Source organism: Cynocephalus volans, chromosome 8 (assembly GCF_027409185.1).
Source record: "Cynocephalus volans isolate mCynVol1 chromosome 8, mCynVol1.pri, whole genome shotgun sequence".
NCBI lineage: Eukaryota > Metazoa > Chordata > Mammalia > Dermoptera > Cynocephalidae > Cynocephalus > Cynocephalus volans.
Window position 1 is genome coordinate 48,170 of NC_084467.1, and position 22,550 is coordinate 70,719.

The following is a 22,550-nucleotide window of genomic DNA, read 5'->3' on the forward strand; positions in this document are numbered from 1 at the left end:
AGCTCACATAATACAATAAAAAAAATACTGAGTAATAAATAACCAAAAACTCACCGGAGATTTATTCATCTTTTGTTGCTCTTGTAAACCTTTAGCACACTCTGGCAGCATAGCTGGGAGAATAGAGAATGGACTGGATTAAGGAGAGTACGGTTGTGGCGTGGCTCTACATTCTCCTTCCCTTATTAGCTGAAAAAGACAAACAAAAAGCCTTCCTGTGAGAGAACAGTCCTTCACGCCTCAATAAGGGGCAACAAGACCCCATTAAAGATACAGCTACAAGTACATTAATAGCTACACATTATGCACACAATTTATTTTTGGGTCAATGAAAACATACATAGCCTACTGACTTAGCATGAATCGATATTACCTAAACATATAACTTAAGACCTTAAACCAAAGAAAACACATTGTGACATCACTAGAATTAATGTTGTAGAAATCATTTGGCTGTATTAACTGTTACCCTATTAATATATTAAGTTCACACGACTCCAAAATAGTGTTTCCATTAGAACACATCTTCCTTTTATGTACCTAAATATCTGGATAGTGTGCAACTTGTAACTCAGCACATGTTGCCCACGATTATATAGGTAAACAAAATACACATAATCTATATTTCTTCTGGTACACTGATCTCCCTGTACCCAAGCCCTCATATACCATGCTCTGACAATAAACTAGTCTTTGTCATGTTACCTGCTTTGGACACTGGCCCATTAGAAAATGTCCTGCAAACATAGGTTTGAAAAGTACTGGCCATTGGTGCTTGTCTCTTAAACAGAGTCATAGTATGAAGAAGGCTGGAGAGACACAGGCCCAACCAAGGGTCAGCACAAACCACAGGACAGGTGAGTGAAGCCATCTTTAACCAAACAGCCTCAGTCTAGATACCAGGTGATTAAATCCACATTTGTAATCAAGGTATCACTAGTATGAGACTGCCCAGCTAACTGCACCCCAAGATGTGGTTCCATAGAACTTCAAAAAAAATAAGATGGCTGGGTTTTTTAAGCCATTGGGGTTTGACTCGTTTTTTACATAGCAAATACTGAATGATACATCGAAGTCCCCAAAACTCAAAATATATTTCACAAAATTATGAGGGGGAGGAAGTCTTACAAGTCAAATACATTCAATATACCTTCAGAACCACAGGTGGAACTTTTGAAAAATCACAGTGAATGTTAACCACATGTATTTCAGTGAAGCTTCTAGCCCTAATAGAGGCTATGAGATTCACAAAAACAATTATTTGCACATCAGTAAACTAAGTTGTAATTTTTGTTTTGTATTGTTTTTTACATCACATATAAGATGTTTACTTTAAAAATATACAACAAAAAAAGAGTGTTCCTTATAAGTGAGTAATGCACTGTACCAGGGTACTTTCAAAAGTTTGGGGAAAAATAGAATGAAAAGAGAATAGAAATCCTTCCATGAACTTTTGGAAGCACGCTAGCATTTTAATTAAATTTAAGAAATTGGTTTGGAGTAGAAGAGATGTGCAGTCTAATTTTCCCATTTTAAATAATGTGAAATTGCCTCCAATATATTCCTGCAAAAGTTCTGATTTTAAATAATAGGTTACTGACATTAAGTGGGAAATATTTACATTATTTACCATTTGAGGTGACATAACCCAAAGAAAGTACTGGAATTAAAAAAGGATAGAGATGTTTAAGGCAATGTATGTTAAAGCAATGTTTGCTCTAAGTTGACTTCAGCATGACAAAAATAATCTCAAAAATGAACAAATTCTTTTTTTGACTTCAATGTTGCAAAATGGAAAATGCTACCCAGAAATTCAAGATATCTAACATCAACAAATCATGTAACCCTGGGCAAGTCACATTTCCTCATATCCATTTATTTTCACTTTTCTTACAAGGTAGAAATATGGGGAAAACCATTTCCGAACGACCAGAAAAGAACTATGAAGAGAGAACTATCAGCACATCTCCTGATGCCAAATTTGGCCACAGGCTGGGTTTGAGAGCTCAGACACCGGGAACAATGAGGGAAGACTGAAGGAACGGGAGTGTGGTCAGAGAGCACTGCAGACAGATCCTCTCAGCTGGGACAGGTTATTCCTGCACCCCACGGAACACCTTCAAACCCTCTTCAATAAGTAACACCTCCTGGGTCCTTGCCTCTCTTTCTCAGTCTGATTCACTTCTCCCTCCTGAAAGTTGACCCAAACCTTACGATACCATCCAGTCTCAGATACCCATTGAATGAGGTATTATCAGCCAACTCTGGTGCGCTCTAAGCATTAGACACAATCATTGTTTAGGCTGTGCAAGGTTGGGATATTCACCTTTCTGGGACTCTCTTGCCTCTGCTCTGAAGCAGTACTGAGAGGGTTCCGGCCACAATGATGCATCCCCAGGTGGGATTCCTATTCACAGGGCACCGTCCTTCAAAGTCTGTCACACCTCCTTCATTCCAAAGAAAATGGGACCAACATCCAGTGCCCCAATCTCCTTCCTAGAAGACACTGTCCAGGAAACAAGGTCGTGTATCAACTTCTGTAAACTCAAACCAGGAGCGCTAGGCAGGCCGCACAGGGCAGGAGGTACCAGAAACTTGACCTGCTGAAGAGACACCGAGACACCCACGACCACAGCAGCCACAGAGTGACAGTCTGCACACACCTCACAACCCCAGATTCACCGCTGGGGTCTGGGGCATGACGCTAATGTCCATACGCTCACGTTACAGATGGTGAAGTGAGTGTCCCATAGGTCGGTACCAGGTTCCTGATGGCGGAGCTGGAACGTGACCTCCCCACACCGCCCAGGCTCGCTGTCTTCACACACCCCCACCCACGTTCCCGTCGCCACCTGGGACCTGAGCCCCCGTCCTGGGACATCTGGAACCGGCTTCTGCACACCCGGCAGCGCCGTCCTCTGACGGAACGGTCTGGAAAGCGCAGCCCGGGCGCCCCTTCCCCGGCCCGGCCCAGGTCCGCGCTCACGCCGCTCGTCAGGCCCCGCCCGCCCGAGGCCCGCGGCGCTTCTGCCCCCCAAGTGCCCGGACACCGTCCCACTCCCCGGGGACCCCGAGGCCCGCGGGGCTCCTCTTTCACCCTCGTAACCACCTTCTGAGACGCACACTCCAACCCCAGGGTCTGAGGAGCTGCCACCGCAGGATCCGGGACTTACAGACAAAAAATGGTGGAGTGGGCGGGGCCGCACATGCGTACAAGAAACCCGGAAAAGCTCTTCCTGTAGTCCTGCGCAGGTGTAGTCACTGCAGAGGGAAACTACATTTCCCAGGTAGCAGAGCGAGCGGAGCCCCACAAGTACAGAAGGAACTTGGAGCAGCTGTTTAGTGCGCCTGTGCTGTCGACGTCACTGGAGGGTGAGACTACATTTCCCACAAGCCTCTGCCATCATCCTTTAGGGACCAAAGGAGAAGATTTTGTTTATTTTCTCAGCAGGGACTCTTGCTACCAGGAGAACAGGACCTGATGGATCAAGACTGGTCTCTTTCCACGTTATTACGCGGTAGAATTCTGATTCTTTACTAAATCCTGGTTTGGTAACCTGAGGCATTGTGAGAATAACGGGGAAATTCGAATGTGGGCCAATTACAGCATGATATTAATAAGTAATTACACTTTTTTTTAGTTGTCATATAGGTATTGCTATTATAGAACCCATGTTTATTTTTGCAGATGCATTTTAGAGGATGAAAAAATCATGCATCTTTTTTCCTTTTAATGGTTAAACAAACGAGAAATTAACATGGTAGCTCTCTTCCAAGGCATTAGAAAACGTTTGTTCTCATCCAATAAACTAATTTGTCTTCAATGGATTATACCACACAGTTGGAAAAGGTTTGTCCCTCTCTCCCAGATAAAGAACTGGTTAGTATTATTGATATCGCCCTATTAAGTTCTAAATTTTAACCCTACAGCTATTGGAGGAAAATGAGCCATGTATTTGCCACCTGAAAGACTAATACTAACCAGACTCATAGTAACCCAGCTAACGTGAGACCTTGGTTTCTGTCTCATGTTGTGACCACCCCCTTTTCTCCTGGGTCTTTCTGTATTCTTACTAGATACCACTTCCTTTGCAGCTAGGGCACCTGATAGAGTGTGTTTCAGATTAACACCTCATGCACTTTAGGATTCATATCTTAAGCCTTGTCTGTGTCGTGGCGTTGAGGCCACACACCTCCTCCCGGGGCAGAGAACTAGCCACTACCCCACACATATACGCATATGTAATTTATTGAAAACATTCGCCTGGACAGGAGAGATAAGGATGACACCTGACGGAAGCCGCCGGGGCGTGGCCAAGGAAAGACATAGTTTAAAATTATTGGATAAAAGATATTTCCGCGCTCGTGGTCACCCTCACCGCGTGATTGCAATAGCAAAGCATTAGAGCAAGATGCATGTTCACATGACCTTTATGATAGGTTGAAGTTAGGAAGTCCCCTTGCCATATGCTTATAAAAGCAGGTGCTTGTGTGAAAATAAACGGAACTGCTTGATGGAACCCCTGCCACATCTGAGTGTCTCTCTGTGGGCTGAATAGGCGGGCAGCATACTCACCTTCTTCCCGGGCTCTCCTGGCCACTAGGGTGGCAGGAGTCATCCTACCAGTTCCGTCTCTTGCTCAGCCGGTGGCGGGAGGATAAAAGGGGCTACTGGGAGTTTCTGGGCACACCGCCCCTGAACCCCCGCAGTCTGTACGCAGAATTTTTATTTCTATAAATCAGCAAGGCTGGTTATTAAGATTCAGATGGGAGTTCCAAAAGGAGGTCACCTCGATCGTTCTGACCCTAGATAATCTGGTTCATGTCTGTCCTCTAGCTTCTGGCAGTGTACCGACAATCTTTGACATCCCTTGTCTTGTAGAATCATCACCCTGATGTTTGACTTCATCTTCCCATAACGTTCTCCCTATGTGGTTTGTGCACAAATTCCCCCTATTCATAAGGACACCAGTCATACTGGATTAACTAATTACAACTGCAATGGCAGTGTTGCAAAATAACATCACATTCTGTGGTGGTGTGGTTTAGGACTTTAACATATAAATTTGGGGGAAGGGCGAACACAATTTAATTCATGATGGAAACTTATCACTAACTTCAGCAGAAGCTGTGAATGATAGCACCTCCTCACTAAATGGAGTATAACAAGTCTCTTGTTGGTATGAACAGAGACAGCCCATCACATTACTCTAGATTTCATATTGGCTACTTGTATGGGTTTGCTTGGGCTGCCATACACAACACCACAGACTAGGCAGCTTAAACAATGGACATGTATTTTCTCCCAGTTCTGGAGCCTGGATGTTGAAGATCAAGGTGCTGGCAGGTTTGGTTTTGTCTAAGGCTCTCTCCTTGACTGGCAGATGTTCATTGCCTTCTCTCTTCCTTGTCACATGGTCATCCTCTGTGGACAGTCACCCCTGGTGTGTCTATGTATGTCCTAATCCCTTCTTGTTGTAAGGACAACAGTCAGATTGTTTTAGGGCCCAGACTCATTTAACCTAACCACCTCGTTAAAGACCCTATCTCAAAATGCTGTCACCTTTTGAAGTCCTTGGTTTTAGATTGCAAAATAATTATTTTGGGGGGAGAAGAGGACAGAAATTAGCCCATGCAGTAGTCAGGGTGGTGTGTGTGTCATTACTAATATTTAGACACATTATAATGATGCCCATCCACTCAGATATCTGCCAGGCACCTCAGGCCGGCAGGTCATATCCTGGATGGAGACACACACTTTTCTTGTGACCCGTCTCCTGGAGGTGGCACTGCTCTCTCAAGCAGAAGTTTTGTAAACCCAGATCGCCTCACTTCCCTACCTCCCACCTAGTGGTTGCTGCTAAGTTTCTCACTGGACAAATGTCTCTTTTTTTCTTTTTGTATAAACTGTGTTCTGAGAAGTTCATGATATCCTGGTCTAACAAGATCTTGGATGGAGGTGGAGGTTCCATTGGGCAGAACTGCCTCCTGGGAGGATTGGTGGCCCTGCCCTTCAGAACCTACTCTCTCTGGCTTCCCTGCAACCAAGTGCCCTTGACTCAGAGTCATACCCTGTATCTTGAAAAGGACGATCTTGGTTTACATAAATAGGGGCTTCCCCCTAAGCATCTCTCCTTGCCTACTTATACCACTCCTCACTGGTCACTTCAACCTCCAGGCGCTTTTACACTTGGAAGATTCTGGTGCCACAGAGGACTTCAGTCCTGGACATGCAGGACAATGGTGGCCAGTCAGGCAGTGGAGTTTCCACCTACAGTGTGGATGTGCTCAGGCTGGACTTCACTGGACAGTGATTACATCGGGCATGCTGGGGTGCAGAAGTCCTGAGTGCCTCTCACCATGAATTAAACATGCCCTTGGGTCCAAGAACAGAGCCTGTCTAATTGGCTCTTTCTAGAATGGGAATCTGTGCTCTGAGGATACCTGGACCTCAGTGTCACTAAACTGGCCCTCAAGCTCTTTACCTCAATCTGACCTTGTCAGTATCCCCTTCTTCAGTCAGCAGGACCAGCATCTAATCACTCAGTGGAGACAGATGTCCAGATTTTATCTCCAACACCTCCTTTATCCTCACTGCCCACACCTGTATAAATCAACCAATTCTGCCCTAAAGGGCTTTCTTCCCCTCCATAAATTTCTCAGTTCGGCAACTGTCTTTGGTGATTGGGACTATACCAACTTCCAACTGGCCTTGCATCTAACTCTTCTTTTTTTTTTTTTCTTGTCAGCTGGCCAGTACAAGGATCAAACCCTGGACCTCGGTGTTATCAGCAAAATGCTGTAACCAACTAAGCTAACTAGCCAGCCTCTTCTATTAATTCTTAACCCTAACCTCTAACACCTTATAGTTAACCCCTAACCTTTCCCTAACACACCTTTATCCTCAACTCAATCCACTGAGCCTAAGCCCTAAACCATAAACACACCCTATTACCATAGTCCTTAATGCCTAACAGGTTATACATATTACCTATCCCTAAACCCTACCACTTAACTCCAATCCCAACTCTAACACCTAATCCCAACTCTTTCCCCTAAACTGAAACCTAACCCTAACCTTACCCTAACCCTAAATCTAAACCTTCAACTCTAATAATAAGCCTTAACCCTAACCTCTAAATCTAACCCCAACAGCAAGCCTGTCCTTAACCACTAACATTAACCCTAGCACTTAACCCTACCCCAGTTGTAACATTAATCTCTAACCCAACCTACCTAACCCCTAACCACTAATCCTAACCCTACTCCCTAAAACCAACCATAACCTCTAATCCAAACCCCACCCCCAATCCTACCTCCAACCCCTCTCCCTAACTCAACCTGAACCTCAACATCAACACCAACCCTGACCCTCACTCTACCTGGGTGGTGTTGTGCTCTGGGAGTGGCATCGGTTTCCTCTTTTCCCAAGGCTCACCCTAAGTTTTCCACACATGAGTCTCCTGTTGGCCCCCACCCTCCTGCGTTCTTTCCCACCTACCTTCTGTCCTTCACCTACACAGAACCCGTTCATGCTGCATTCTTTCTGCTCTGGCCGCAGGGCACCCATGGTCCCGACATGAGCACCTGCTCATTCACTAGGGGAGGTCTGTACTCTGCCACCTCCTTGGGTTTACTTTTATTCCTGTTATTATCACCAACATGGTCCTTACCATTGTTAAAATCATCACTGTTGTAATTATTACCATTTTCATTTTTGTCATTGTTGAACAATTATTGAACACAGCCTTGTGGTCAAGTTATCCTAGATTCTATAACTGAGTGGACACCCCATTTGGGTGAAGCCCTCCAAAAAGTTTAATGAAAGTGAGCTGTGGCCTTGGTCCCTCAAGCTGATGTGACTTAGGATCTGGGAACAGACTCTCTAAGGAGTTAGGATTTACAACTAGCAAATGAGTAAGGGAGTACAAAGAAGACAGCTGGGCAGGATGGGATGTAACCTAAGTGATGAGGAGGACCATGAAACAGAGTCACTAAGCTCCAGAGACAGGAGACATTATCTTGACACACATCCTGAAGATGTCTTTACAGGGCAAAATCCAGAACTTTCCCAGCCCTAGGAATGTGCTGAGGAGGTGAACTGTCAAGAACACAGACTGATAGGAGCCTGGTAAGTGATAAAGGAAACTAAAAGTTGTGTCTTTGTTCATGGAGATCCTGTTTCTTTGTGCTCAGAGGTGCAGTCACTCCGAACTGTCAACTGGTGACTCACACAGGCCCTTCCCCAACCCCCAACACTTTCTTTAAAACTCCCTGCCTGTATACATTCTCAGAGATCAGGATGTTTCTGAGCTTTAGCCACCTGGAATCTATTACTTGGTCTTGTAATTAAAGCTTAATTTCCCTCACTGCAACTCCTGCCAGTGTTCTGGCTTTAGCTGCACATCACATGAAGTGACACAAGTGTGGTTCTATTTCTCTTGCAGCTCACAGCTAGCCACATCTCTGCCCTGTGACAAGTCAGCTCACATCAAGACCTCTTGGAGCCTCGGTGCCCTCTGTGACATGGTGTCAGTGACTCTGTTCCCATGGAGGAGGTGGGGCATCCAAGCTGCCCTGACCATATCACCGCACCTTGTCCCACCCCAGAGAGGGGAGGCCTGCTGTGTGGGGAAGGTCCAGGCAGACACACTGGAGAAGCTGCTGGAGCACCAAGTGAGGCCTCTTGGGCAGTGACCCCTACCACACCCAACCTTCCTGTGCCCCTGCTGAGCCCACACCTCCACCCACCAGCTGCTGGACCTGCTGCTGGGAGGGTGAGCACTGCTCCTCTATGGCACAGAGGTGACCTGGCTCCAACTAGCTGTGGCTTAAGAATGTCACTGCACCTGAGCTCTTTACACCTCTAAAAAGTGGGTGCCAAAAGGACCAGACCAAGAGGGTCATTGCAGGAACCAGATGGAATGAGCCATGGAAAGTGCCTATACCCAGTGTCTGCCCCTGCAGAAAGGACTGGAAGGTTGCTCATGTTAACTATTTCCCTCTCCCCCATGAAGTAGCCCCTGCCTCAGCTCTCATTGGCCCTTGGGTTTGGTTAGCATGGGTTTTTCATTTGTAAGAGGTTTGGGATTCCATCTAGAGGCCCCTGGGGGCAAGAAGAGGGGCCCAGGTCCACTCAGGTATCTCAGGAGGTGCTCATTGGGGTTTATTCATTTGACAAGCATATATGAAGTGCCTGCCAAATACAGTCACTTTTGCAGGCAGTTAGCATAAACCATCAAACAGAACAGATCAAATTCCTGTCCTCCTGAGCCTCCCCTGTAGTTGGGAGTCAGCCAGTCCCAGTAGGGGTCATAGCAGATCTTGTCCAGACCACAGATGTGCCACCGTCCTATAGGTTTGGATGCAGCCTCCCCTGTTGTGATGGGGATGGCAGACCTCAGTGTTACTGAACTCAGGTCCACCTGCCCCCTTGAGGATAAAAAAACCCTCAGAAGTCAAATGGTTGGCTTTAGAAAAGCAGGTATGTTCAGTTAAAGGAGAAGGTAGGCTATCCCATATCAAAGATTTAGCTTTACTGAGGGGTTCCTAAATGATGGGTTGAAGAATGGAACATGGGAGGTGAAAAGCAGGATAGAAGGGTCCTGAGCTATGGGGGGTCCAAGTCTATGAGTCAGGAGGTCTCACCAACACTTCTTCTGGTTTCTGTTCTCACCTTCACTGTTATCTCGGGGCCCTGCTACATTTTGATTTGCTCCAGTGTAGAATTGTCTTTTCTGCAGTCTTTTGCACAGTTTCACTTCACAGGGCTCTGGTTGACTTGGCTGCTGCCCAAGGTCAGCTTCCAGTCATTTGGCCTCAATAGTTTCTCAAAACTCTACAAGTGTCAAAAAGAGAACTGTTAGTTAGCTTTGCAAAGTACTGATTAGCTTCTCAGCCTTGTTATCCTCTTTAACAAGCAAGATAAGACAGTCAGGGGATGGGAAGAAAGAGTGGAGAGAGAAAGAAAGAAAAAAAAAGTCCTTTTAAAAATCCTCTGCCCCTTGCAGCCCAGGGGGCTTTAGTACCCAACATGGCTTCAGTCTTGCTCACTCGAACACCAGGACCAGCTGGAAATGTGAGTGGACTCTGGGTCATGGGGGAGGGTCCTGGCAGTACCCTGGCCCCACACACCTTGTCATTCCCACTGGAGGGCCAAGGTCTGGGGTTCCCTGCAAGAGGGAAGGAGTCATAGAGCTAAGAATGGGTCACAGGTGCCCTGGGGAGGAGAGTCGGGTCCTGCCAGTATCAATCCCCACCCATGACTTGATGTGGGGCCCAGGACAGGGACATGGTGAGCCTCCTCCTCTCACATCAGCCATGCACCTCAGTCCTTTGTGCCCAGCTGCATATGGGGCTGGGGTGGCTGCAGCCACCAGTCCTGAGAATCTCCTCAGTGGGAAGATGAGAATCTACATAATAGGGAGCACATTGGTGCATGAACTAGAGGTTGAGATGCCTCTGGGTCCCTGTGAAGGGTGGACAGGGATGGACTATGCATGTTTTCTTTCTCAGAGAGTGATAAGGCACCTACTGTGTGCAGCCAGGGAAGGAACAGAGCAGGCACTGCCCCTTCTTGCCCAGGAGACAGACGGGAGTGTGACAGGCTACCCTGATATGGGGAGAGGTGGCCACTGATGGAGTGCTCCCTCGACAGAGGTTATCTGTCAGCCTCTGGCTGGTAGCGAGCCCTGCCACTGCCGGGACAGCCCATGGGCTAGGGTGAGTGCTGGCCTGTGGATGGGTGGGGCAGTCACAGCCCCCACAAGGGCAGTCATGTGGGGCTGTGGGGAAGGAGAGCCCAGGTCTTTGACTGTGCCATCCACCCATGTCCCCAAGCACCAACTCTCCATCCTGGGTGTCGGCTGGACCAGAACTTGGAAAGTGTCTCTCTGCCCCCAGCTCTGCTGCCTCCAGATGCAGGTGACCTACACCAGCTCACCATGCCCAACGTGGGCCTGCAGCACCATGCCCACCACCTCCTTGCCTTGCTGCAGTCTCAGGGAATGCAGAGGCAGAGCCAGATGGGCAGGAGGGCTGGGGAGGGTGCATGTGAGCATGTGATGAGGGGACAGGGCTGGACCACACAGAGGAGCTTCCAGATGCAGACAGACCAGACACTGTTGACTCAGATGTCCTGGCCTTCACCTGAGGGAATGCTGGGAGGGTCTAAAAAACCAAGTCTTGACACCACCACCCAACTTCTGGTCCCTGGCAGGCTTGCTGCAGGGCACATGGACCAACATGCTCCCACCAGAGCAACTCTCAGTGGATCCAGAATCCCTGTCCTTCCTGGGCCTAACCTGAGAACAGTGAATCAGGAATTGTCCATAGGTCACCAGGACCCCATCAGATGCTAAGCAGAGGAGCTGTCCGGGGGGATGCTGAGGCTACGAGGCCCAGCAATGGGCATATCTCAGGTCACACGGGTGAAGACCAGTCTTATTTCTGGGGGACCCTGAAGTAGGGAGGCTGCTTTCTGGCCACTCCTTTTAGGGTGCCCCATTCTCTGGCAGGTGCAAAAGGGACATGGTGCCACAGGAGTTCACAGCCAGCTCTGCCCCAATCCCTGCCACATTTGTTGGCACCAACCAGGACCTCCTGCATCAGGCCCGGTGCCCTGGGGTGCTGACGTGGGACATGCCATGGGCCCCAGCCCTCTGTCGCCTCCTGATGATGCCAGCTCAGGAGGGAAGAGGGTGCTGAGCTGGAGTCCCGCAGTCCACAGCTGACCCTGAGCATTTGAGCCCATGGCAGGAACATGGCAGAGAGTGACAGAGGGGCTGGGACCACAGCAATGCTGCGGGAAGCCCCTTCCCACGCTGCGTCTCCAGGAGGGACGGTCAGGAGGGCGGTTCTGCCATCCTTCTGGGGAAAGGAGCTGCTGCCAGCAGGGGCTCCAGTGGACTCAGGCGTGTTGCGGGTGGGTTGCCCGCCTCCCCAGGCTGTGCACTGGCTGCTGCCGCCCGCCAGGCACAGACACTGCAGCCTCCTGTGTGGCCTCCAGGTGGCTGCACGGCCTGCACAGCACTGCAGGAGGATGCGGAAGAGCTTGGGGGAGGTCATGTCACAATGCAGGCCACCGCGGCAGTGCCACCGGGCCTCCTCCTGCCTCGGAGGAATCAAGAAGCACTTCTTCCTCCTGCAGGTGTGGATGGGCCAGCGGAAGGGGCAGAGGGTGGCAGCATGGAAGGACACCTGGCTACCAGAGCTCCTGCTTCCTGCTTGGTGGGGCTGCTATGGGCTTCGCTGCTTCTGAGCAGCTGGTAGAGCTCAGCAGCCCCCAGGCCTTTGAGTGGAGGGGACCATCACTCATGTGGGACACCGGGACATGTGCCCCAGCTCCAACACCATGGCCCAGCAACCTCTCTTTTCCTGATGACCTTGGCATAACAGCCTGGTGAGTGGCCACACCTCCCACTCCAGCCCATCAGCAGGGCCCCGCGGGACAGAGTGGTCATCGCCCATGTCCAGGGGGTCCCCGATGTCATTCAGACAGTGAAGCAAGAAGTACATGGGCAAGTGAACACGTCCTCTGCTGCAGAGTCCCCGTAGAGAGACACGAGGCTGTGGCAGGAGTGATGGGAACCACCTCCCTGCACCACACCCTCACTGATGCTCCAAGTGAGATGTTGAGAGGCTCCGGAATGATGCGAATAGGGCCACCTTAGACCCCAGCCTTGGTCAAGCTGTCAGATGACACAGCCCCTTGAGGGACCCAAGCTGAGCCCCAACCAAATAGTTGACCACAGAATCACAAGCAAATGAGATGGCTTTGGGGTGGCTTGTGACAGCAGAGATGACACATGGGTGACAGCCCCTTTATGCACCCTCCTAGAGTTTGGCCTCTGGCCAAGGTGGGTGCTCTAAGGCTTCGTCAGCATCATCCTGGTCACTTAATTGTGGGCGTCCTTCCCTTTTTCACCGACACCAGTGAACTCAACTCTGCCTAGTGCATGGCAGGCTGCTGGCCCCGCCACAAGGGCCACCCCGTCCCCTCCCTCCCCCAGGTCCATCCCCGCAACCCCACATAGGAGCCTATTACAGCAGCCCCAGGGATGGCACAGCCCTCCCTTCCCTGGAGAAGTGGGGTGGGGAGGTGTAGAGCTAGGGCTGGGCCTGGAGCTCACAGACCCCTCGAGCCCATTCACAAACCCTTCACACGCAGGTCTATGAGCTAGGTAACTGACAAAAACGTCCTTTGAGCTTTCATTGAAGCAGGAATAGTCTTTATTCAGCACACACGTCTAAGACCTTGGCAGCACAAATAGAAACTCAGCAAGTCAATTGCTACCAGCAAAGTCCAAAGAAAAACTGAGCAGCTGCCAGCAAAGTAAATATGCTCTATTTTTAGATGCGAGCTCTCTGCCGACCAGCTGTCCAGAGCAGCTGCTCCACACACTGAAGAACACACAAGAATAGCAACAAACTAAAGAGAGACACAGGCGGGCATGCGCACTAACTCCTCCCAAACACACTTGTTTACAAGGAATGTGCTGCACCACCCCCAACTGGACCTGAGGTGAGGGGGCCTGACTGAACCATTCTATTTTCCCAACACCATCCTAAAGCCCTGTCTCTCTACTTCAGTACTGTTGGCATTTTGACCAGAGAATTCTTTGCAGTGGGGGATTGTCCTCTGCATTGCAGGTTGCTTAGCAGCATCCCCAGCTTCTGTCTATTAGGTGCCAGATACCAGTAGCAACCCCCCTCCACCCCCACCCCACCCCCACATACACATTGTGACAATCAAAAATATCTCCTGACATTGCCAAAAGTTCCCTGGAAGGGGGAGGGGGAATCACCCCTGGCCTAGAGGATCTTGGATTCTTCCTCAGCATTTGAGAGACATGCGGATTTCTTCAAGAGTTTATAATTTTGCCTTTCCTTACTACAACTTTCTGCCCGAGACCCAGGGAACTGGAGAATCTTTCCTCTTAGGGTCTCAGGTTTCATCCACATTCTTATTTCTTCACCTTCAATTTCTCTTTGTATAGAATTCTTCCTACTTTTTCTTCCCATTTGAAAGGACATTCCATTTCACCCTCTCCTGAATTTGTTCTAGCAAAAGTTTGGAGTAAAATTCCTTATCAGAGTAGGCTGAGTCTAACTCTTAAAAGGGAGTTTATGGAATTTCAAAACTACTTTTATCTTTCACAAAGATTAGCTTTCCAGGCCTTTTTCCATCCAGACTCGAAGTCTAACATGACAGTCAAAAGATTTTTCTTTAGAGCTGTCATCTGCTCTCCTTCTGAACCATGGGAACCCAGTAGGTAACAGATGATAAATCAATGGGTATTATTACATTAGGGGAATAAAAACTGCAATAATTTTTAATATTTATTAAATACAATAAAATTTAGTTTGTAATCTTCAAGACCATTGTAACTGTTATACATGTAATATATGGTAACTTTCAAGTATCTCAAATGCACATTAAATTTTATGAGAGGAATAAATAACTTGCTGAAACACATGCTATAATGATTTTTTTCTTTTGATTAAGAGGCATTTTTATAGTGATCATCATTATTAAATGAAATAAATATTTGCATATGGTACAGTATACAATCTTTCATTAAGAAATGTTGTTATTTTAAAAATATGTACTGGGTCCTGAATCATGATTTTTTACATGTTTGATTTTAATGAGTCATTGAATATGTATTTGCTTTTATGAGAGGCATGAGTTTGAAATATTGTTGTATTTGTCAGCATAAGGATGATTTAAATTTCCTTAAAATAATCTATTAGGATGCAGATGTTCTTGCTGACAGGTGCTTCCAAAGTGTTAAAAACTGATGTAACCACAATATTATTTGAAAATATAATTCTGTTGCCTCTATTCCTATTAAATTTCCTTATTTTTCTCAAACATTATATTAATAAAGCCCTACGTCAGTGTCTAATAATTGAAAAGTGCATTTTTTCTTATCCATAATAAGAAAAAATAGAAATCAGTACAATAATTTTTGTGGAAAATGCTATATTATCTATTCAGTAATAAAAGTTTAGGGGGGCCTCAGGATGACACTTTGTTTTGAATTAATGTTTTGGGACTATCCTATAGATAACATGAAATTGTAATGAAATAGCTTTAACGCTAAGTGTCTGTTTTATTTGCAATATCCCTCTTACACTTCAAAGAATGCTTCTAATTCTAATTTTCTGATTTGCTAATAAAATTGACATTCACTTTTCCCATTTGTGGCATAATTTTCTTAGACTTCAGACATTATTTTTCTGGACTTGAAAAAATTAAAACATTTTAATGTGATTTATTTAAGAGCAGGAATGAAAACAGCACTGCTGAGTGCCCGCAGTAAGCCCGGCGCTGTGCTGATGACTGTTCTCAGAGTATTATTGCTTTTACCCTTTTGATCACTTTGATATTCCTTCTTTTGACCAATTGCAGTAGCAATTGATATACTCAAATATGACACAACAAGTATGCAACTTGTTTGCGTCCTTCATTTGTTGATTTTAGTTTTGTGGTTATATGTCATGGGTGTAATCAGGAAAATTATTGGCTCCTTTATTATTGGTCATATTGGAGTCTGTAACCTCTCATGAGAGAAGGTTACATAGAGTCTGTAGAAAACACTGGGTTATGTAATCAGCAAAGTTTCTTGGAGAAACACAGCCTGAATCTATTCACTATGTTTTGAGTAAGTAGAAATGAGGAAGGGCGCTCTTCAGACGTGTACAGGGAGGAGGTTGGGCTGTGCAGCTACCAGTTGTTGACAGGTGCACTTGGAGTGTGCAGCATCCATGAAGAAGTAGCTAGTGGGTAAAGGGGAGAATGTCACGCTAAGAGGTTTGAGATTTTCCTGCAGGACATGGAAGGTGGACATTTAATAAAGATTTATGAACAGAAAGTGAGTGTTTTCATCAGTTCATGCTGCTGTAACAAATTACCATAGGCTGAGTGGCTTATACATGAGAGTAATTTATTTCTCATAGTTCTCAAGCCTGGGAGGTTTGAAATCAGGGTGCCACAGTGGTTGGGTTCTGGGGGGAGCCCTCTTCTGGCATGCAAACTGCTGACTGCTCCTTGTGTTCCCATGTGGTGGAGAGCAGAGAGAAGCAAACTCTCCTGGGATTCTTATAAGGACACTAACCTCAGGCACGAGGGCGCTACCCCCATTCTCTCACCAACTCTCAATTACCTCCCAAATGCCTCATCTCCTAATGGTATCACATTGGCGGTTAGGGTTTCAACATTTGGATTTTAGGGGAACACAAACATTTAGTTCATTATGGTGTAATTTAATAAAATCATGATCTTATAAGAAGACAGGAGAGCCTGACAAAAGGAAATATGTTTAATTGTTTTAAAAATAATAGCTGACATGTTTGAGTATTAAAAAAAATGAGTCTTAACTAAGGTGGAAATGCAAAGGAAGTGATATATGCAAGAAACATTACACAGAAGAACGCTCAGACTCTGATGAATGACTACATAAAACCGAGATCGTAAGAAAATAGTTGGGCATATATTACAGTGTGGTTCTGATCCTGAATAAAATTAGCAGAAATATTCTAACAAGGGAAGGTTTTGGCATGGAGTATTTTATGGGAGATGTGTCCTATTTATATGAGTCTCTGGAGCTTAGATAGACAGACAGACAGACAGACAGGTGTGTTACACTTCCAAGAAGGAAAAAGAGAAAGAGGGGAAAAAAAGGCTAAGTGTTAACTTTGGCGCATCTCCACTTGAAGAGTAGAAAGAGAGGAAGAGTAACAGCTGCACACACACAGACACACAAAAGGAAACTTCAGGATAACAGAAAAATCAGGACAGCATAATGACTGTGAACCTGAAGGTATGGTTTTGTGATGAACCCACTCGCCTAATCCCATTGCTTTAGCCCCATCCCTTCTTCCAAGCACACTTTGACTCCTCCTGTTTGTGAGAACAGTTACATGTGTTCGTCTATTGCAGAGCAACCCCTGGGACTCAGTATTACCATAGTGCGATGTTGTCTTGTGCTATTTGAACAATTTAAAGAGTTTTTTTGAAATAATAAATAAATGAATATCCAATCATATAAAATATCTTAAGGAAAATAAAGAGAAATAGGATAAGAAATAGAGGGGATCTTCAAAAAGTTCGTGGAAAGATTCGTATTACCTTTTAATTCTATTTTTCTGTGAACTTTTTGAAGTACCCTCATGAATCAATTTTGGTTATTTTTCTTGTTTATTATATACATATTTCATTTGTATATATGTTTCAAATTTGTTGCTATGGAAGTATAACAGGATAAAAACCGAGACAGGTTTTAGGATGTCCCATCTGTGAGTCACACATCAGTATCCTAGCAGTCTGCTTTTGAATATTTGACTTATGGATGCCTCATGTTTTCCTTTTGACTTTTGGGGGTCAGATGAGACTGTTTCATTATACACTAGTAAGTTCATGGACAGCTGGCCAGTTAGCTCAGTTGGTTAGACTGTGGTATCATAACACCGAGGTCAGGGGTTTGGATCTCCATACTGGCCCCCACCAAAAAAAAAAAAAAGACAAGAAAAGAAAAGAAAAAATTCATGGAAACATTGGTATTTTAAAAAAGCTTTTAACATGCCCTAGTTGTGTAGAACTCACCCCTACATCTTTTATTGCATTGATATTTAATATAAAATATATAGTTCTGTACTTAAATCCTAGACAGAAGTGTCAAGGATTGTATTAAAAACCCTTCTTTTAAAATGGGTCATAAATACCAACCACCAGATTTCTTTCCTTCACCGTGGCTGTGTACAGTGCAAAGTATGTCAAGAGAGATCTTTGTCTAGTGGCCCTAGAAATTTTCCCTTTAATATTTTTCTTAAATTCTTAAATTTATAAAAGTTCTTAAATTTGTCTTTGATAATGCAGTGAGTTAGTACAGTATTGGGGTCTTAAATATTTGTTTCATTGACCACAATTGAACCTGTAAAATTCTAGGGATCAAAGGTATCAATATTTATTTTGATCCTCCTCCTGCAGGGTTTTAAATTAAATGAGCTTTTAAGTCCTTATCTTTAAAGCAGTATTTATTGTTGACATGTTTAATTTTTGCTGTTTACTTTATGATTGTTTATCCATACATAAATTAATAGTTCACATAGATTATTTCAAAATTAAAATATATAATGTGTAAGTATGTATTATACTCTATTTATCTGTATTTATAAATACTTCTCTCTGATCTCATCATTTAAAGGAATCTACTTTCCACAAAAATACTGACAAAAGAACAAACATCATTTTATTTTTTAAATTTTTACTTTGTTAATCATTTATAGACAACTAAATCTTCCTAAAATCCTTATAAAATCAATTTGTATATGTGAGGGTACTTCAAAAAGTTCATGGAGAGCTGGCCAGTTGGCTCAGTTGGTTAGACTGTGGTGTCATAACACAAAAGTCAGGGGTTCGGCTCCCCATACTGACCCCCACCAAAAGAAAAGTAAAAGAAAAAGCTCATGGTAAGATTGGTATTATCTTCTTAAAAAAACTTTTGACATGCCCTAGCAGTGTAGAGCTTGCCCCTACGTCTTTTATTGCATTGGTTTTTAATATTTATATTATATGTAATTCTGTACTTAAAGTGTTTCATTGAATTCCCACTTTGAAGGTTGAGGACATCAGTTAGTCTTTCACCTTGGAAATGCTTTTGCAGAGTAAAGTTTTGTTAAAGTACGAGTTGTGGATAAACATGACAAAAGTTTTTTTTTTTTTTTCTAATTTGCACAAAAGTGTTATATGTGTTAGCTGCTGCAGCTCAAAACAACAACAACGAAAAGATTATAAACACATGAACCAATAAAATGATGCTTTCAGATAATAAATGGCAGAGAGTAAATTGTTGGGAAACACATAAGTAGTAAAATTCAGCTGAAACTCAAAAGACTGCATATTGTATGATTCCATGCATGGGACATTCTAGAAAATAAAAAAAAAGAATTACAAGGATAGAAAACAGATCACTGGCTTTCTGCAGTCTGAAGCAAAGAAGAGGTTGGCTGCAAAGAGGCTCAGTGAGTTTTTGTGGGGGACGGAACTGTACTGTCTTGATGGTGGTGGTTATATGACTTTAGGCATTTGTCAAACCAGCAGAACTGCACACTGACCAAGGTACATTTTTACTCTAAATAGATTATAACTAGATAAATGAAAAGAAAAGAAGGATGTTCTGAAAAGAAGACATATGAGCTGAGATCTAAATGACGAGTCACAGGCAGAAGGAGCAGCAAGTGAAAACTGAGGCAGAAACATCCTTGGCTTTTGAAAGGGACAAGAAGTCAAGGGCAGCTTGACTCTCCTGAGGAGGGGCAGGGTGGGAGGTAATGGGACCCAGGAGCAAATGCGAACTTGATGTTGAGACATAGTCCTGAACCTGGCAGAGGCTTCTGGGTACTTCCTGCTACGTAGAAGGTCATTCTAGGACCTGGACAGCCCGGAAGCTAGAGAAAAACAGCAGATGACAGAAGCCAGATCAATAAAGTAAAACTGGTTAAATGTAAAGTCTCCCTCAATGTCACTCCCACGCATAATAGAAATTTTATTTTTTTCTACCCATTCAGAATGATATCCATTATATTATATCCACCTGGTTATAATGCTAATATTCTCTGATTACATGATGAGTACAATTCTTAATTCATAAACAATGCTAATATATTTGTTAAATTTGGAGATAAATTTGATATACATGACATGTACATTTCCGCCATGATTCCTTGACACATTATTTGCTACGCTCGAAGAAAACCCTTAATAAGGGAAAGAAGAAACTCTTACCATTTTCAGCCTTTTCAAATTTTTTTCACTGCATTAAATTTGCTTTTATTGACATTGTAAAAGTTCTGTCAGATTTGAATATTAACCACAAGAATTACCAGTTGATTGGCCCTTGTATAAAAAGCACAAGAGTCCCCCGTGTCCTGAACATGGTTGAAAGCCAAGTACCAATATGTCATTTGAGTGACTGCCTGTACTCCTGGATCAATGCATACAGTTGTTTTTGGAGGTTAATCAATCAAGTTTCTTTAAATAGAAAGGAAAAACATAAAACATAATGATGAATATTTTAAAGGCAGACCTTCTAGCAGCAAGTGAGAACTGAGGAGAGGCAGCATGAAATAGTGGTGTTGAGTGAGAATTCTAAAGTTAGAAAAAAACAGGGTTCAAACTTCAGACCTGCCACTTGTTAGCTCTATGACTATAAAATTTTTCCTTAATTATTCTTATTCTAATTCTTCATTTGTAAAGTGGGAGTATTAATACCAGGTTTCTTTTGAAAATAAAATGAGATACTGCATTTTACATTTAACATATTGCCTGAAACATGTTAACTGTTAGTTTTTATTATTACTTAGAACTGAACTTTGGGATAGCTCAATAAAATACATCTGATATTTTACACACTGTGGTACATGAGTGAAAAAAATGGATGAGCCATGTAAAAGTATTTATTTCTTAAGCGTATTGCTAGAGTAAAGACCACAGGAGGCATACTTGACAACATAAACAAAAATTATTTCAATCACTTTTGAGACAATGCAGCTAATATAGAAGGGACTTTGACGTCATACAGATCAGGGCTCAATTTTCAGCTTTGACACTTTTAGCTGTGTGATCTGGGGCAAGTTGCTTAATCTTGTAAACCTCGGTTTCTCTTCTGTGTAATGAGAATAATAAAATTACTTCTCTTATAATGTGGTTGTGAGAATTAGCAGAGTGTCTGGTACAGTGTTAGAGTTCAGTAAATATAGGGATCAGTAGAATGTGCTGCTGAAACTGGCATGCTAATGAATGTAACACTTCCTCAACATGTATTTATTGAGTGTTTACTATGTACAGGGCACTGTGATGAAATCTGAAAGGAATACCAAGATGCACAAGGCATTGTCACTGCCATTATAGAATTTATTACTTTAATAATTGACGGATCTCCATAGAGAAGGAGATTGGGTCTTATCCTCTGGATTCCCATTGCCTGGCACAGTGACTAGAATATAAGATATGCTCAAAAGCATTTTTTAATTTAAGTAACCATAATGGTAATATCATAATGTCATCCCTCCTTTCTAGTGGAAACAGAGTTTGGGGAAACAAAAATGTAACAGTATCACTTCCAAGGGAGGGAGACATTTCAGTCTCTGGTGGCTCTTTTTCCTGCTTCCAGCGGTATTATATGTGGCTGCTTTTATGAATTGTTGACTACTACTGGCAGACTTTGCTCTTGTTTTGTTTTATTTTGTTTATAAAGAATATCCATGAGATACAAAGTCATTATAATTACTTCATTCCCGACCACCAAATAGGTCTTCCAATTTTATAAGGCTGCCTCTTTAAGCACCAAGCCCATTTATTTAGTATTTAGTACAATCGTCTTCAAAATGTAGTGCTCGCATCGACAGCATCAGAACCACCTGGAACTTTTTAGAAATGAACCTGTTTGGGCCTCGCCCCAGATCTGTTGACTCAGAAACTTGGGTGTGGGGCACAGAACCTGTGTTTTAACAAGCCCTGCAAGTGACTCTGATGCACACAAACATTAGAGGACGTCTGCTTCTGTAGCTTTCCCCAGTGGTTGTCTATCTCTTAAGTCTTATTTTTCCTTTTGTTGAAATTCTTGGAATAAATTATAGAACCTGAGCTGAATAAATTCTTGTCACTGAACGATGGAACCCTCACGTGTTCTTCCCCAGGAGAGGGTCCCAGGAAGCTGAAGCACATTCTTGTGAGCTCTCTCTTCTCTAGATTCATTCTTGACCTTCCCAAATTGTCATTGCTAAACATTTAGATTTTTAAAATTTTTGTCTTTCTTTAAGAGAGTTGATCCTGGTGTCTATGTTAAGGGATGCCCCAACCCCTACTGACCTTAACATATGCATTCTGCTTCTGTACAAGTCGCTTGCTAAAATAAATGGAGGAATAAACAGAGTAGCATGGCCAACGCCATTTTAGGCAGCTCTGCCATTTTAGCCTGAAAAGTCCCTATGGGGAATCCAGGGTGGGGAGGGGCTACAGGGCTACCCACAAAATTAGCTTATGTATCGCTGGCTTGCTTGCATTGGCTAGATTGTGTCAGGTGTGAAAAATTCCCGCCTAGCTAAAAATAAAAGCTGCAAGAGGTTTCAACTTGGGGCTGCACACTTCAATTGGCCTGCATAGCCCTGGCTGCCAGAAATAAACTCTTTTCCCTTTCCTATCACCCGGTTCTCGCAGGCAAATTTCTTTTACCCGTCGGACGTTGGCCATAACATCTAGAGGTCTAGTTCTGCACCACAAGTGACTTTCACCACTTCTGAGTGGAAGCTTAGACAGCCCTAATGCATCAGGCTGTTCCGTGATCCCACCCACTGATAGGCACAGAGCCCCCATAGACTCCCACTCTGTGTTCATAAGTGACAAAATAGACAGCGCTATGTGACAGATTTATAATGTTTATAACATGCCTCAATGAGAGACATTCAGAGGTCAGAGCTTATTTGCATTTTGAGGTCATCAAAGGTGGCTTCTTGGAGATGTCATTCACACTTTGCTTTAAAGAGCT

At 44.2% G+C, this 22,550-nt stretch overlaps 1 protein-coding gene across 3 annotated transcripts in view; it reads right to left on the bottom strand.

The window, feature by feature from the left end:
• Positions 1–3,191, bottom strand: part of LOC134383851 (zinc finger protein 345-like) — a 28,951-nt gene extending 25,760 nt beyond the window's left edge. For 2 of the 3 annotated variants that reach the window (XM_063105314.1, XM_063105316.1), the window contains exons 1-3: positions 3,110–3,191; positions 2,327–2,506; positions 55–189 (exon numbers count right to left, since the gene is read on the bottom strand). In XM_063105314.1, coding sequence (XP_062961384.1) covers positions 55–111 — 57 coding nt within the window. In that variant the 5' untranslated portion in view covers positions 112–189; positions 2,327–2,506; positions 3,110–3,191. The remainder of the gene's footprint in view (positions 1–54; positions 190–2,326; positions 2,507–3,109) is intronic. The other variant, XM_063105315.1, reaches the window with a different exon arrangement.
• Between the last annotated feature and the right edge of the window lie 19,359 nt (positions 3,192–22,550).